At 46.2% G+C, this 17386-nt stretch overlaps 1 protein-coding gene across 3 annotated transcripts; it reads right to left on the bottom strand.

Annotated features, from left to right (window-relative positions):
• Positions 1-2975: 2975 nt before the first annotated feature.
• Positions 2976-14771, bottom strand: LOC101166843 (dematin). 3 transcript variants are annotated; one of them, XM_023958084.1, is made up of 16 exons: positions 14668-14771; positions 14298-14332; positions 12686-12766; positions 12314-12442; positions 11335-11364; positions 10407-10590; positions 9257-9301; positions 8750-8902; positions 6601-6701; positions 6435-6522; positions 6151-6209; positions 6040-6076; positions 5516-5523; positions 5378-5431; positions 5134-5214; positions 2976-4940 (listed from the first exon to the last, which is right to left on the bottom strand). In XM_023958084.1, the coding sequence occupies exons 2-16, from the start codon at positions 14307-14309 to the stop codon at positions 4827-4829; spliced, it is 1176 nt and encodes a 391-aa protein (XP_023813852.1). In that variant the 5' UTR covers positions 14310-14332; positions 14668-14771; the 3' UTR covers positions 2976-4826. The 3 variants fall into 3 exon arrangements, with proteins under 3 accessions (XP_023813852.1, XP_023813853.1, XP_023813854.1); XM_023958085.1 differs by lacking the exon at positions 11335-11364; XM_023958086.1 differs by lacking the exons at positions 6040-6076; positions 6151-6209.
• Positions 14772-17386: the final 2615 nt, after the last annotated feature.

Genomic DNA, 17386 nt, shown 5'->3' with positions numbered 1-17386 from the left:
ACTCAGTCCATTTCTCTGATACGGTTATTAGGTTTTGCTAATACACAACCACACGGGGCGCAATCAGGAGCTTTCCTGAACAAGTCCATGTTAAGCTAAATGCAGAGGTTCTTATCAGGAAGAGAACCCAATGTGAAGGTTCTCTGTGACGTTCTGAAAAGTAAAGAACAATCCTCGCTTCACTGTTTTGGGCAGAAGGCTGCTTTAAAAGAAGGAATTCTGCATCGAAAAGTTTCTAAAAGGGGAAACAAAGAGTCAACAGGAAGTTTATTTTATGAGAAGAATGAAGACGAAAAAGCAACAGAAATGTTGTCTATTGGGATTTCTGATTCTTTTCAAACAACATTCAGGTTTCAGCAGCTTCATACAGATGTAAAAAAACAAGTTTTAAACTCAGTTCACCTTCCAGTCAGAATAATCTGCTATGTCAGCAACTTCATGCTCAGTTTTCTTCAGTTCAATATTAACACCAAATGATCAATGCAAAGGCAGTTTGAAGTCATATGAACGTTTGAGGCCGCTTCTGCCGACAGAGTCCAAGAACACCGGCTGATACAGAAAACATCAAACTATGGACTCCAACTACACCCATCAATCAACACAAAGCGAGAGAAGGTCAGAGAGGAGAAGAAGGAATCAGAACAGGTTTCTGCTGGTTCTTTACACAGAGGGAGGAAGATGCCGATGGCATTTCCTTAAAAAAGGAGACGTTTTTTCTGCTCAGAAAATTCCCTTTTGAAAAAGATGTTTTGGGTAATCCAGTTAAACATGATCAAAGAATAAAATAATGTAGCAGGTCGATGTTAGCGTTAGCATTCTTTGTTGCTGACGTTGCGTGAAAAGATTTGATTTTTTTTTATTTGAAATGGTTCATTTCAAGCAATCAAATAGGGATAATACACAAAAACAATACAATCATCAGTTATACATTCATACAATAACTAATCAAACCTGGAATAATTAGACATAAAATTAAATATTGCTTGAAAGGGAGTGGAAGGAAGCAAAATTATAATCCCACCCCTGCAACCCTGCTGCGGTTAGCACGAGTATTTTCATGAAGGTGAAAATGTCAGCCTCCAATAGAATCTACACGTCTACAGGTGTATGGTGCATCCACCACCCTGATCATTCTGTTACATTCAGGTTCTAATCAAATATACACTGACCAAAAATATAAATAACACTTTTGTTATTGCTCCCATTTTTTGTGGTATGAACTCAAAGATGTGAAACATTTTCCACATACACAAAATAACCAGTTCTCTGAAATATTGTTCACAAATCTGTCTAAATCTGTGATAGTGAGCACTTCTCCTTTGCCAAGACAATCCATCCCACCTCACAGGTGTGCCATATCAAGATACTGATTGGACAGGTGTGCCTTAGACTGGCCACAAGAAAAGGCCACTCTGAAATCTTCAGTTTTGTTTTATTGAGGGGGTCAGGGGACTCAGACAACCAGTCAGTATCTGGTGTGACCACCATTTGCCTCATGAAGTGCGACACATCTCCTTCACATAGAGTTGATCAGGTTGTCTATTGTGGCCTGTGGAATGTTGGTCCACTCTTCTTCAATGGCTATGTGAAGTTGCTGGATATTGGCAGGAACTGGAACACACTGTCATATACGCCGATCCAGAGCATCCCAAACATGCCCAATGGGTCACATGTCCGGTGAGTATGCTGGCCATGCAAGAACTGTGATGTTTTCAGCTTCCAAGAATTGTGTACAGATCCTTGCAACATGGGGCCGTGCATTATCATGCTGCAACATGAGGTGATGTTGTTGGATGTACGGCACAACAATGGGCCCCAGGATCTCGTCACGGTATCTCTGTGCATTCAAAATGCCATCAATGAAATGCACCTGTGTTCGTCGCCCATAACATACACCTGTCCATACCATAACCCCACCACCACCATGGGCTACTCCATCCACAACATTGACATCAGAAAACCGCTCACCCACACAACGCCACACACGCTGTCTGCCATCTGCCCTGAACAGTGTAAACCGGGATTCATCCGTGAAGAGAACACCTCTCCAACGTGCCAGACGCCATCGCATGTGAGCATTTGTCCACTCAAGTCGGTTACGACGACGAACTGGACTGAGGTCGAGACCTCGATGAGGACGACGAGCATGCAGATGAGCTTCCCTGAGACGGTTTCTGACAGTTTGTGCAGAAATTCTGTGGTTATGCAAAGCGATTGTTTCAGCAGCTGTCCGAGTGGCTGGTCTCAGACGATCTTGGAGGTGGACATGCTGGATGTGGAAGTCTTGGGCTGGTGTGGTTACACGTGGTCTGCGGTTGTGAGGCCGGTTGGATGTGCTGCCAAATTCTGGGAAACGCCTTTGGAGACGGCTTATGGTGGAGAAATGGACATTCAATTCCCTAGCAACAGCTCTGGTGGACATTCCTGCTATCAGCATGCCAATTGCACGCTCCCTCAAAACTTGTGACATCTGTGGCATTGTGCTGTGTGATACAACTGAAGATTTCAGAGTGGCCTTTTCTTGTGGCCAGTCTAAGGCACACCTGTGCAATAATCATGCTGTCTAATCAGCATCTTGATATGGCACACCTGTGAGGTGGGATGGATTGTCTTGGATAAGGAGAAGTGCTCACTATCACAGATGTGGTTCCTGTCTCCGGCTCGACTCGCGCCTTTGACTGTCCCCACAACCACGGCTGGATGAAGCTCGTCTGCTGGACTTTATATATGTAGTTGTAGATTTAGATAAGTAAATTCTTCTCTTTGAGTTCTGGTAAATCGCCTGTCCGTCCTGGGGGAGGATCCCTCCTTCATGTGGGCACCCCTGAGGTTTCTTCGTTTTTTCCGGAATCCGTTTTTTTTGGGAGTTTTTCCTTACCGCGAAGGGGGGTCTAAGGGCAGGGATGCCAGTATAGCTTAGTCAGTTTGTTAGTTCATTTTAGTATTTTCCTATTGAACTCTTTGTATTCGTGATCCTTTTGAGTTCATGTTTCACTTCGAAGCCCATCGAGACGACTGTTGTTGTGATTTTGGGCTATACAAATAAATTGAATTGAATTGAAATTGAATGCATGTTTGCACTGAACAGTGAATGCGTGTGTGATGCGAATTGTACATGTGTATAGTGACAATGGCATTCTATTCAATTCTGTTCTGTTCTTCTATTTAGACAGATTTGTGAACAATATTTCAGAGAACTGGTTATTTTGTGTTTGTGGAAAATGTTTCACATCTTGGAGTTCAGACCATAAAAAATGGGAGCAATAAGTGATGATGCAGCATTTTAATCTGAATACTGTATAAACAGAAAAAAGATGTTGGAAGAAGCTAACGTTAGCTTCACTGCGGTGTGAATTCTAACAATGGTCTCAGCATCTTAACGAAGCTGATGGTGATTAAAGCCCCACTCTGATGAAAACTGTGTTTTTGGTGTTTTTAACACGTTCTTGTAGCATTTTTCTGATTTTTAAAGGAAATTCAGTTCAAAATTAATTTCTGAGTTTTTCTTTATTCAAATTGTTGTGAATGAGGAGCAGATAAAAAATGCCGTTTGAAAAGATTGTATTTGTGACGTAGCAGCTACAATGGCGGGGCCACAATCTCCAAGCTCCGCCCCTTTCTGATCATCCACTGTCAGACCAACAGATCCATGACCGTCTGTTTTCCTGATCTGAGCTGGAACCTGGATCAGAACTGGACGGATGGATGAATGCATTATTGCTGCCATTTATGTTGCACCGCTAACATTAGGTTGGGGGGGGGGCTGAGGGGCTGTAAGCTAGAGGGAGAGTGTAATCAGAAAGGTCTCAGTCATGGATAATGGGAAGGGGGCACGGGGTTGCTCTGCACCAACAGTCCCGCCCACGTCTCTGAGGTGAATTTCTGATGACTCTCTGCCGCTCTGCAGAAACTATGTCCTAGAAAATGACACAGGTTTTTACATTTTGGCTAAAAGCGGCGTCATCATCATGAAAAGACGACTAGGAGCTCTTTGGAAATGGATCAGAAGATGATTGGATGGAACTCTGTGTCAGTCACAGTTTAAGAGTCTAAAGGTGAAGTTAGATCGGATCATTCAGGGAGAGAGAGAACTGCTGCTGAGGATTCCTGAGGACGTGTACATGTTTACCAAAGTTCTAAAGTGCAGATCTCTTCATGTTAAAAGTGTTTCATGTTTCCTCACAGTCCAAGAAATCCACAGAAAGTCCTTTTCCTCTCAATAGTCATGTTCTACTGAAAGTTCTACTGATGTTCTACTAAAAGTTCTGCTGCTTCTTTATAATGTTAAAAACCTTTTCCACAACATTTGGTTAAGAAAAAACAGCAGCTAATGCTAACCTAGCTAAGCTGTTGCGTGGAGGGGGCGGAGCTGCGTGGATCTGGCACTAACATCTTCTCATCTGTGGGCGGCGTTGGCTGACTTTAATCCGCAGCAACAGATGAGGGTTGTGATGTTTCGTGATGTTTTGTCTGAGCCTAAAACTGGTCATAAATCTGTTTAGTGTAACGTCAGAGCTGCACTCTACGATCCAGAAAGACTCGTCGGCAAAGCTGGTGCTGCTTATTCCGGCAGTCAAACCAACTCCTAACCCCCTCTGGTCACGATTGAAGCTCTGGTTTCAGTCGTCATGGAAACGTCTGCAGCAGAACTTGATGACATCATCACCATCTCTGCAAACAGCCTCAGACGTCTAAAAACGTCCACAGCCTCCACAGCCGCCGCACCACGGTCAACAGAAGAGGACGTGCGCGGCACATATGGCTAACATATGGCTGATGGCCAACCTGAGAAAAGCAGTGCATTATGGGATGCAGTCCTGGGGGTGTCAGAAGAGGTTGACCTTCTTCTTGAGTTGGTTTCTCTTCCATAAAGAGAGGCGGTCGAATTCCTCCATGGACATCCTGAACAGTCTAAAGAACTCCTCCTGGGAGAGATGTCTCTGCAAGGAGACGGATCATCGAGCTGCAGTTAGTTCACCTGCAAAGGTTAGTCCACGCTGAAGGTCATGAGATCTAATGAAGAGTTTTCACGAGCTTCCTTCTTCTACACCTGCTGCAACTCCAACAAGAAATTGGGTGCTGCAGCACTTCCGGTGCAGTTTAATGCTGCGGGTTTGCATCGGCTGCTCTTACCTCCAGTCGGGTGCGGTCCACCCCAGCAGGGAGCTTTGAGCGCCCTCTATGGGTCACCACCAGCGTTTCATACGGGTAAATCTGCAAGCAGAACTGGGTCAGAACACAAACTGAAACAGGACCCAAAGCTGTGAAAGCCTCAGTGTGGAGATGCCCCCCCATGAAATGCAAAGACCTCCCACACTGAGAACCGATGGGACTGGAACCTAAAGAGCAAAAGTCCTTCTGGTCTGGGTTCTCTGACCTTGTGTTCCAGCGAGGGCAGCGAGTTCCCTCGGTCCAATCCGGAGTCTCCGTTCTAACACACAGAATCAGGTTTTGTTGTGTTAATGAACCAAACGAGCGGCGGCTGTTCATGCAGTGAAGCTAAAGAGGACTGTACCTGAGGACCTGCAAACACAGACAAAGACATTTCAGTTTCTCTACATTCTGCATTTTAGAAAGAAAAACATCCACTTCCATGTTGAGCTAGTTTTCCTTTTGATGATAAAACGTTCCTATCGATGAGGAATCAGTGGAAGCACTTTTTCAACTTTACATCAGCATTTTTAGCATCAAGGTTTTATTTTGATCTTTTCTCTGCATTTAAAGCGACTTTTAGTTTTTCTTCTGCTGTTGTACGATAAATTCAGCTCCTGACGTTGCTGATAGTTTTCTTTCAGAAGCAACACACACTGCAGAAATTGATAAAATGACATTGATTATGCTAAAATGACCCTCTGGTATTGACTCCTCCCACTTTCGGTGCTTTTCGGTTTTTACTAGTTTCCTCAGAAAACCAGAACATTTTCAGACATAACTTTATTCTCAATCTAAGTAGGGAGTAGTGTGGGATTAGTTTAGCCTTTTATCGGGACACAAAGGCGGAGTTTGAGCTCGGGAGTTTTCCTGGACCGCGGTTCTCACCTGTCTGGGTTTTTGTGTGGAACTCTGCTGACTGCAGCTGAGAGAAGACACAGAAATGAGCCTCATTCATAGACACAAACGCTCCAAATGTCAGTTTTCGGGTATTCTTACTCTGGACAGACAGCTCTTAGAGGATGATGGGAAAAAAAACGACTGTGAGACACTGGAGCCTGAAGACAAGAAGAAACAGGCAAACATCTCATCTTCTATATCCTCTTCTCAAGGGAGGGAGAAAAACACGGTGGATGATTGACAGATGGTATTAGCTGGTAAGAACTGACTCTCATAAAATGAAAATGTAATTTAAAGCAGCTTCCATTTGGGCATTTAACACAAACGCTTTCAGCACAGAAATGAATGCAGGGGTCGCAGCATACCCGGGTTTTTGCCCCCACCTGGCAGAGAACGGGGTTTCCTCCTCAGAGGAGCAGCAGATCTGTCCAGCTCCTCCTTCAGGAGGATTTTACCCAAATTGGACTGAATCTGAGGGAAACACAAGAATGGACGGGTCTGACAAAAACCTTTCAGTCGTGTTGAAGAAAAAAAAAGAATGTTTTTCACCTTGTTCAGCTCCTGTCTCTGAAGAACTCTCAGTCCCCACCCGTCATCATCCAACTCTTCATCCTCTTCAAACCTCTGATTCCTCCGCTTCCACTCTTTTTCTGCAGACAAAACAAGATGAAGGAAAAAAAGGTCCAGTTCTAAAATATCTGGAGTGAAAAAAGCAAAATCCAGGAAACAAGAAGTGTCCAAAAGGAAAAAGAACATCCCATCAGTTCCTGATGCTTCTTCACATCAGTGACACTTAAAAGCCTGTTTTTGGACAGTGGGAGGAAAACCCACTCATGCACGTGGACGCCATGCAAACTCCACACAGAATGGCCCCAGCCAGGATTTGAACCAGGACCTTAGACTTAACCACTGCACCACCGTGCAGCCAAGTAAAAAAAATCAAACACGAGAAAGAAGACGGAGAAAATAAATTAATCAAACAGGATAAGAAAAGAAAGTGCACGAAGCAGGGTAATGGTCTACTGGGGGGGCATCTCGAGGATTTACTCAACCCGCAGACACACCTTCAGCTGAGGAAGAGGAGGATGGGGTCAGTTGATCATCTTGGGTGTAGTGCAAAAGCTTCAGCCGACTGGAATTTCACCACCTAGTCTCCCTGGGACAGTCTAGCTAGGATTCTGGAGAGGAGAATCTGACCAAGATTTGGACCTCAGATTCAGGAAGAGCTTCTCCTCCCGGTTGTGGAACAGCCGATCCACTCTACAACCTCCACAAAGAGCTGGATGGTTTTGGGAGTTCACCCGTCCAGTCCACTTCTGGTCTGGGGATTTGGAGCGTGTTCTCTTTCCAGTCCCTCCCTGTGATGCGTGGGAGGGGTTCTGGCCATTTGGAGTCTGAAACCATGGAATCAGGTTTGCAAACGACACAAATGTGGTCAATGACAACGACGCCTTGGCCTTCAGGAGGAGGCACATTATCAGCTGCTGTCACAGGCCCCGCCCACCATCAAAGCCAGTGCAGTCTGAGCTAACCACTACATTCCTGAGGGACCATATCACTGATGACTTCACACAGACCACCAACATCACCTCTCCAGTCAAGAAAGCAAAGCAACAACCTCCCAGTCTGGTACCGCAGCTGTTTGGCTGCAGACCAGTTGAGAAAGACAGGACCAGAAGTTCACCTCAACCATCCAATCAAGACCAGGGTCTGACATAAAAGTCCTCATGTGTCCTTAGTTTGCTCTTTGCCACCACCACCTTCAACCTGCCTGTGGTTTCCGGTCACAGACAGAGTCAGAGTAGGCCGCCAAACATCCACGGCACTCAGTACTGGCTCCCCCCGGGGTCGTACTGGGCCACAGTACACCCCCCGTTGTAACGCCGAAACCCCAACCCGCTGCCATAGAAGCTTTTCTAACAGACTATAGATGATCTTGGTTCCACGGCGCGTCATCAACACCACCCAAAGACTGTTGGTGCCCTCTCCCCACCCTGGAAACCCCGCATAGCCCCTGCTGCCTCAACAGAGCGAAGAAGATCATTACCTTCAGGCAAACGCCCCAGAAGAGTTTTTACCCCACGGCAGTAACCATTAGAAACAGGAGAAGGAAACAGGAACCTGGACTTCTCAGACTGATGGAACTGTGGACGTTTGCTTCACATGTATTATGATTTTTTGATGCTTTTTACGTTTGTCACCTTTATCAAGTGTTTTTTTAAATGACCAATGCTGTTGAATTTTGCAACAAATAGTTTTAATCTCCTGTCAATCAATCTTTCTCTCTCTCTATCCTGAATGTCTTCATCCCTCCATCAGGTCTCCGGATCTGGTCTCCTCGTTTGGGATAAAACACCAGCTTCCTTCCTCTCAGTCTCAGTCTCTGGACACGTCCAGTCATTAGGAAGACCCTCATGACCTCCAAAAATCTCCTTCATCTCCTGCCTAAAAACCACTCAGAATTCTTCCCTCTTCATCTTTCATTTTCTCCTCATCTTCCTCACTACCTCCTCACACCACCATCCTGTGCCGTCTAGCTAGAGTCTCTCCATCCTCTACTAGTCTGCAGCAGCTCCGATCAACGGTGTTTTCCTCCCTCCACTCGTTTATCTGTTCCTCTGGAACAGATCTTCCTCTCTGACGTCTACTCTCTCTGATAATAAGGTGTGTATTCATGTTGTGTATGTTTGGGTCATACCAATCACAGCCAAAGAGGGGGGGCAGGGCCAGTAGTCTGTTTCAATCTTGGAGGGCTGGGTGGGATCTGGAGGCTGAGCGGCGGGAAACTTTGAGGACTCGATGATTAGATCTTCGATGTGTTTTCCCTGAGGGACGCCCGGTGACATCACATCTGCACACACATACATACATGTACACACATACATGTAGACACACACACATAAACACGTACACACACATTCATGTACACACACACACATACATGTACACACACACATAGACGTACATGTACACACACACACCCACACACATACATGTACACACATACATGTAGACACACACACATAAACACGTACACACACATTCATGTACACACACACCCACACATGTACACCCACACACACACACACCCACACAGTAGGTTAGAGCTGCTTAAACTGACAGCAGGGGGTGGTAGTTTGGTAGTGGGGGCTGACCCTGCTGTGTTCCAGCTCCAGAGGTTCTGTTGGGAACCTTGAGAACTCACCTTGCTTGTAGATGGGGGGCCTCCTGTAGATGTTGGAGCCGTTTTCTGAAAGACAGACTAGCTGAGCTCGACTCCATACAGACTTGTTATGCAGTTTTCTCTGATGGCATCACAAATGCAGACTGTTATACTGTTTAAATCCCACATTACGGCCCTCACCCATGCACCCCACCCCCCACCCACTTCCACTACACTCAACAGCAACAAGAGCAAGTTTTCATCTGGAAGAAGAGTTTCTGCAGAGGCTGGAAGATCTGGACAGACCGTGGAGTCTTGACACACAAACTGTTCACGGTTTACACAATAACAAAAGCTGTTTTAGTGTGTGTGTGGTTGTGTGTCCCTGTGATGGACCGGAGACCCGTCTGGTCCAGGGGAACCTTCTCTTTGGCTGACAGTATCAGGATAGGCTCCAGCATCCTCCTGGCCCTGAACTTGAATCGGTAAGATTAGGAAACGGATGCTGCGCCATATTTTTTGTGAGTTTGAGCCTTTAAAGCCACCAAAGATGGAACTTGGCTATGGATGCATAGAAACATATATGTTCATATTAACATCCTAATGTGAAATGAGACTGGCTTTCAGAGGGTTTCCTTCTGTCACTGCTGCAGTTTCAGTGGTTCAACAGTTTCATGAACGTTCTGAGGAAATCTGTCATTTTGGTTGTAAACAGGAATATAACAATATATAATAGTCTGATATCAAACAGGTTAGAGCAGTGGTCCCCAACCTTTTTGTCACCGCAAACCGGTACAACGCAAGGCACGTTTACCACGGACCGGTGGGGGGGGGGTTGAGGTGCAACACACGGTGTGTATCACGTGATGTTTGGTGTAGCGACTTTGACGTGCGTTAAGTGTTACAGATGTAACAGAGAGAATCCGGTCACTTTTCAAAATAAAACGTTTTTTTCGAGAAAAAAAACAATAAAATGGAAATTATTTTTTCTTTCTGTGCGTCCCGGTGCCAAAATTTCCCGGTGGTTGGGAACCACTGCGTTAGAGAACTGATTCAGAGTGTTTTGGTTCTGCATTTGTCAGTTCCTTTGTTTCTATAACATATGACACTGAGTTTGAGAAGAGCTGCTTGTTTCAGTGACGTTTGTGGACCTAAAGATGAAATCCGACAGAAAACCTGCAGCTCTTCTTACCTGGGCGGTGAAAGTGCTGCACGCTGCCTTTGGACCCAGAAGACGAAGGGCTCGCCACGTTTAGTGCGGTTAGAGTCCCTGGTGTGTGGATGCTGTGGGTTCTGGTACTGAGCATGGTGGAACATGGTGAGGAACCTCCAGGCGACGGGTTCTCCAGGCATTCTTTTGACTCCTTGGATGGGCTCTGGAGAACAAGAAGCAGAACTTGGTTCCTTTCTGAAGTAGACTGTTGTTTGACCTGAAAAACGGAACATTGCTCAAGGTTCTGATTATTCTCATCAATTTTTCAATGAGACAGATGTTGTTACGGGTTCTTTTGATCGGGTTACGAACAATTTTTCCGATGTTTAGAGAACGTTTTCCAAATAGGTCACCTGCCAAAAAAGTACATTTGACATTTTATGTTCTGCCCGTGTCTCGTGTGGAACTTTCTCAACAGTTGATCAGAGTGCCCTGGAGGGTTCTGCAGTAAAAGAATCCGTGGCGTGTACTTGGCGTGTACTCGGCGTGTACTTGGCGTGTACTCGGCGTGTACTTGGCGTGTATGTGGTGTGTACTCTGCGTGTATGTAGCGTGTACTTAGTGTGTACTTGGCGTGTACATGGCGTGTAAGTGGAGTGTACTTTGCCTGTACTCGACGTGTGCGTGGTGTGTACGTGGCATGTCCAACTACCGCGACTTTACAACCGTTGGATTCTGAAAGCTGAGAAAAGCAAAAAGGTGGTTCTCCGGAACGACTGGAACCCAGTGAGAACACCTGCTGGAGAGAAACCTTCTGATTCTAACACGTCATTCAGGACACAACTGCAGAGTTTGTATGAAAAGGTTTAGAAACAAAAACTTTGAATGTTAAGGGTTAGGGTTATCAATGATTACTGTAGAAACTATGAAAAAGCTCAAAGCTAATAAAGAGAAAGTGCTGTCTAACCTGAGGAGAAGGAAGAGGAGACAGGGACCTCTGGAGGACAGAAGACATGGACATGTCCATGAAAAAAGCAGACATAAAGAAACAGACTTTTCCAAACCCAGATGGACCCGTGTCTACAAACCCAACATATTCCACGGAGGAGAACGAGTGACGGAACGTCTCCTAAAGCTTTCTTTTCTTTCTATTTAAAGTTTTCCACTTTAAACACAGGAACCAAATCGAAATCGTTCCACTTCATCCATGAGTTGAAGCATGGGGCAGAAAAACTGGGAAGAACCTCCTGTTGAGGAAGCGGCTGTAGTTTCAGATCAGTGAAATGCTTCCTGTTCAGACATTCATGTATTTCAGTTTGTCAGTCCTGCTGCCCCATCATGCCTCACAGCTGATGGTGAAATGGTTTAATGGAAATGAATGATGTCATACTGATCACGCAGAGCTGAGAAAAACTGGGATGGAGGTGATTTGAAACCAAAATGTTTTTTTTTGTTTTTGGGCAAATTCATGATCGTTTTAAAGCTGTAGGTTTGGAAATAAATCTGTTCCTGCCGGCTCTGAATGGGGAGGGGGTGGGCTGCATGGGGGCTGGGGTGGGGTGTATCAAGTCAACCTTCTAGACCAGGCATCCCCAAATCCAGGCCTGGAAGGCCTGCTGCTGTCCTGCTGCTGTTCCAGAAAACCCTGCCCTATCTGCTGCTGATTACCTGGATCAGGTGTGTTTAGCCAATAAGGAGCTTCAATGGCAGGTTGGTTGGAAAATATGTGGGACCCCCCAGACCTGGATTTGGGGACCCCTGTTCTAGGCCCCTGAATTTTCTAAAACCTTGAGGTTTTGTGCACCTGTCGTCTTCTCCAGCCGCACAGAGTTGACAGTGATGGTCAGAGGCTTCATGAAGCTCCAGAACCAGATTCTGGAACTGGTCCTGAATACGGCGACTCATAAGAATCAGGCAGAGGCTGATCGGTCTGGACCCCCCCTTACCTCCAGAGTGCTGTAGACGTAGTGCGGCTGGTAGATCATGAGATCCGGTCTCTCGATGTCCAGAATGGCTTTGTCTGCCGGCAGCGCGGCCAGATCTTTGTACCCGATTATCTGGTCCTCCAGTCTGGCCTGAAGGTGGGAAGATTCCACAGATAAGCTCAGTTCAACTATTTAAAATATTTTCTGAGGACAGCGAGGTCTTTATTGAAAGACGCCCCCCCTCACACATGGGAACCCTTTGTCCCTTGATTTCATGCTCATAACCCGACCATGCAGGTCCGGCGATGATGTCATCGCGTGGCTTTGAGGCTCCTCAACAGCTCCACTCATGGGTTGACGTGGAAGACAGAATCCAGATCTGATGGAGCTCACCGTGATGCTGGCAGCAGGAGATCCGGGAAAGACGGTTCCTCTGAGAGACAGAACACTTCCCGGAGACGTCTGGGCCGGATGCTACCAGAAGAAAGAGACTTTGTGTGAGTGCTGCCAAAAACCAAGATGACTTCTTGCTGCTGCCTCCTTTAGGGGGCGCCACAGTCACTCCTCCATCTGTCTGCATCCTCCTCATCCATCAACCTCCTCTATGGTCGTAGCTCCACCTTCAGCATCCGTTCATCATCATCATCACTGCTCCTCCTCTCAAACGTGCACTGATCTCCAGAACATCCACCATGATGTGATCTTCTGATGGATTCAATGATCCATCCTGGTTCCTCAGAGAACCTCAGCATCTTCATCCCTGCTACCTCCTCCTCTTCCTCCTGTCTCTGCTTTAGGGTCTCTGAACCAACATCCTAGCTTCTCTCCCCACAGTCTGCTACACCTTTCAGGCTGAAACCTCCAACCTGCTTCACACGTCTCTCCACCTCTAATCTGTTCACCCTGAGAACTTCAAGTCCTCCAGCTTCTTCTTCTCTGCTCCCTGGAACCTCCCCCTTCCTCTCATTCCCACAGAGATGCTCCACCCTTCTAGGACACTGGGACAATAAAAAAGTACTTTTTCTTGAATCTTAAATATCGGAACATATCTGTTTGAGAAATTGGAACAAATGTTACGATTTTAATGGATATAGAAAGAAAGTTCAGAGCAGCTCACCAGAAACCTCTGATGACCAGCTTTGGTCATGAAACGTCAGAAAAACATAGAGCTGCTCTTTACAGACAAACCTTCCTGGAAATATGGATTTCTTGAGACACTTGTTCTATGTACCAAATGCGTTCTGCTTGAAACGCGCGACAGATTCTGTCATGTATGCTGATGATAATGTTTCAGACGCGGTGGATTCACCTTTATTATTATATTTAGAAAAGACTGAATTTGTTTTTGCTTTATTTATTTGTCACAACATTAAAAGTCGGATTCAGCTGAAGTTAGCGTCGGTGGTTAGCCTCCAATGTGACTTTAAAGGGAAACTCCCATTTAGGATTTTTTCTGTTCTGAGAATCCTCCTTCGTGTTAAAGTGAAGACAACCCCTAAATGTGATCAATCTTCTGCCTTGGATTGGGTTCTGTGTTATAATGAGCTTCTAGAAAAAAGCTGTACTGTTGACTTTATTGAATTTGTAGAAAGAACTTTGATTCCATCAATCTTCATCTTTGAAAAGAAATCGACACAATTTCAAAGTCGATTTGCTTCTTATCCCTTGTGCTATCCTATGGGGTCTAGATGACCCCCCCTTCCATTGAGGTGTTCTCCCTACCATGACAAAGGTGGATAAAGGTGGAAAGATTTCATGTAATCCATGGACACCAGTGAAGATCACAAATCATTGAAGAAAAAAGGTTCAGAGCACTGTCTGGTGGGTCTAGATGACCCAACTCCCAATGGTAAAGTGCCTAGGATAGAACAAGGGCTAAAAGAGTTTGGGACCGCTGCAGCAGAGAAAAGAGAACCCTACTTAGAACCCCAAACAGCATTCTATCATGTGTTCTCCCCCCCCCCCCCCCCCCCCAGCAGGGCATGAACAATAAAAAGGTGTTTACCGTAGGAATCATCCCGACTGCTGACCGGTCCGGTCCTGAAAACAACACCAGAGAACATCAACCTAGAGTCTCTGCAAGAACCGTGAAAGAGTTGAAGAGTTCAGAACTTTTCTCAGGTGAGCGACAGAACCCGACCCTCCCTTTGGGTTCCACACATTTACAAACAGCTTTTCATGATTCATGATTAAACAAAACTCTCAGGATTGGCGGAGATCCCAACAGGAAGTTCAGGCCATGCTGACCCCTGCAAACTCGTCTGATTGGCCGGTTCGGTTCCTGTCAGGTTATTTTGGGCTCTTTTGCTGATCCATGTGAAAGCTGAGCCACAACACAAAGAGATTGTTTCTAGGGTCTGCAGCTTTGTACCAACCTGTGCACGTGGGGGGGGGGGGTGTCACGTGCAGGCAGAGGCACTGGTGTCTTTGTGTGCACGTTCTCAGTCAGGGAGGGGGTCCACGTCTGCTGCATTCAGCACCTGAAACAGACAGATAATGGACCTCTGATCAACGAGTCACTTCCTTTCCAAAATAAGAGTCCACTGAAACGTTCCTTTATGTCCTTCAGGAACCCAAAACAAACGTTTATTTCCAGAAACAAACGTTTGATATCAGCTGCTGTATCGCACAAACGGCAGCTTTTAAACTTTACCACAAGACGTAGAAGATGGTACCTTCCAGAATAAATCTCTGTTAAGTTTGGAAGTAAACACAAAAAAAGTAATCCTTCAGTTACTAAAGTAACTGAAGGCTCCCCGGCACTCAGTAGCAGGATTTAACCAGACTGTCTTTACCCAGTCATGTGATCGACAGTCCCAAACCATCCACAAGCCCCTCCCCCTGTGTGGAACCAATGAAAACACAGAAATTCTGCAGAACCGGGGATCCAAGCTGCAGCTGGGTCTCCTATGTGCAGCCCCCCCCTGGTAACCATAGCGACAGCACAGTGTTGGATTTGACATCAGCAGGTCAGTCCCTCCAACGCTTGGGAACAACACACGGTTGCTAGGTTACCGACCAAGCAGAAAGACAAAAACAGAGATGCCACCTGGACTCTGACGAACCGCAGGGGTCAAAGGTAACCCCGCCCCCAGGCCACGCCTGAGGGACTTCAATCAAACCCTGACAGTCTGCAAGAAAGACTTCAGCAGAACAGAAGATGCTTCTGGAATCTAAGAACGTGGAGGACCTCCTGGGGGGGGGGGGGGGGACAATTCTAATGAGTTATGGCCTTGGCTTCATTGGGGGGGTCTTTAGTGCCGGTCATTGATTTTACAGCTGTCTGTTCTGAGAACCAGCTGACATCCCACTTTCTGCTCCCTTCAGTCGCCTGAGAGGTTTTGGTTCCACCTGTTCTAAAGTTCCTTTAGAAAAGCCTCATTCAGTTCAGCCTGTTTTCAAGCTACCAGTAGAACCGGAGGTTCCTCTTCTGCTGGAACATCCGGTTCCTCGCCTGCTGGAACCTCCAGTTCCTCTTCTGCTGGAACCTCCGGTTCCTCTTCTGCTGGAACCTCCAGTTCCTCTTCTGCTGGAACCTCCGGTTCCTCGTCTGCTGAAACCTCCGGTTCCTCTTCTGCTGGAACCTCCGGTTCCTCGTCTGCTGAAACCTCCAGTTCCTCTTCTGCTGGAACCTCCGGTTCCTTGTCTGCTCCTGTACATCACAGCTGATCAGCGTGCTGGTTGGGCATTGGTTCCTGGTCCTGGTGGTCTCCCTGAGAGTCTGGGGGTGTGGACTCAGCAACTCTCTCACTTTACTTACTCTCTCTATGGCTTCACTAACACCATGAACTGCCCCCCCCCCCCCCCCCCCTCCAGCCCCACCAAAGACCATGAGCCGCCCCCCCCCCCCCCCCGGCTGCAGACTGAGATAAGAGCTGCAGAAGTCACTCGGATCAAACTCTCGTGTTATCAACGCCTCAGAGGCCGCCGTTCTCCACAGAAGGACTGGAACCAAACGTCATCCCGGAACTTTAGACCAGAACGTTCTCATAAACCGGTTTCTAGCAGAATGAAGAACCTCTGGCAGCAGCAGCTCTGCTGGTTCTGCTGCAGTCGGGTCTGATCAGCAGAGTTTCTGCTGGAAAGTGAGGATGACTCATGTTCCAGAAATAGAGGAAGGAGCCATTCTGCTGGGAGACGTTCATGGACTGTAGGAGTTTGTAGTTTACAGATTGCCTCCTACAGAGATCATTTCAAGAAAAGAAAAAAAGACAGACTCTTCCTGGAAGGGGCGGTTCCTGAATTTGTGATGTCACAATGTGAGGACCCTCTTGTTTTTGTGGGTTGGGAGGGGCCGGTGCGCAGAGAGCAGGTTTTTAGGGGGACAGCCACTTTAGCTTGTTTTTGTTTTATGAATATTATAAAACACTTCAAAGCTCAAAAATGTAGATTCTTCATGACAAATGTTTCAAAAATCCACAGGAAATACCAGACGGTGGATTCAGACGTCCGTGCGACATCATTTATTATTTAACTGTAACAGATATAATATAAACAATGAATAAAATAAACAGAAAAAAAGGTACAAACTTTTCAGGAGTTCTTTTCTTTGTCACATTTGGTAAATCATGTTGGAATAAATTCCAGATTTCGGAGGCTGAGTAGCTCGGTTGGTAAGGTGAGAGGCTACCATGCAGGAATCCAGGGTTTGGTTCCCGGAGGGGAAGAAACAATGGTACTGGGGGCAATTACCATATCAATGGCGAGCAGTTAACATCACTTAATGAGGGTCCTTAGGCAAGACCCTTAACGCTACCTCCTCCTGAGCCCATTGAGGGATAAATAAAGTATCCAGAAGAAAAAAATATCCAGAAAACTGAATATAAAGACATTAATGAAAACTAAAGCTTAATGCTTTGAACATGTTTGGTTTTCTAGGGGTCAAAGGTCAGAATAGGGCTTTAGTGATGAGTATCCAAGATCAGCGATAGATGAGTTCAGACCTAATCGATCCAGCAGCACCTCCACCTGTGAGGGGAGGAGTCAGGATCTTCAGCTCATGTAGACTGCTCTTCCTCTGTGATGAAGAGGAGACGTCCAACTTAATCTGAACTTTAATATGATTTCTGGATGATTCCGGGGGGCGGGGTTACG

Source organism: Oryzias latipes, chromosome 9, assembly GCF_002234675.1.
Source record: "Oryzias latipes chromosome 9, ASM223467v1".
Lineage (NCBI taxonomy): Eukaryota > Metazoa > Chordata > Actinopteri > Beloniformes > Adrianichthyidae > Oryzias > Oryzias latipes.
The sequence above is the reverse complement of the archived record's forward strand: the minus strand, read 5'-3'. Positions and strand labels throughout refer to the sequence as shown.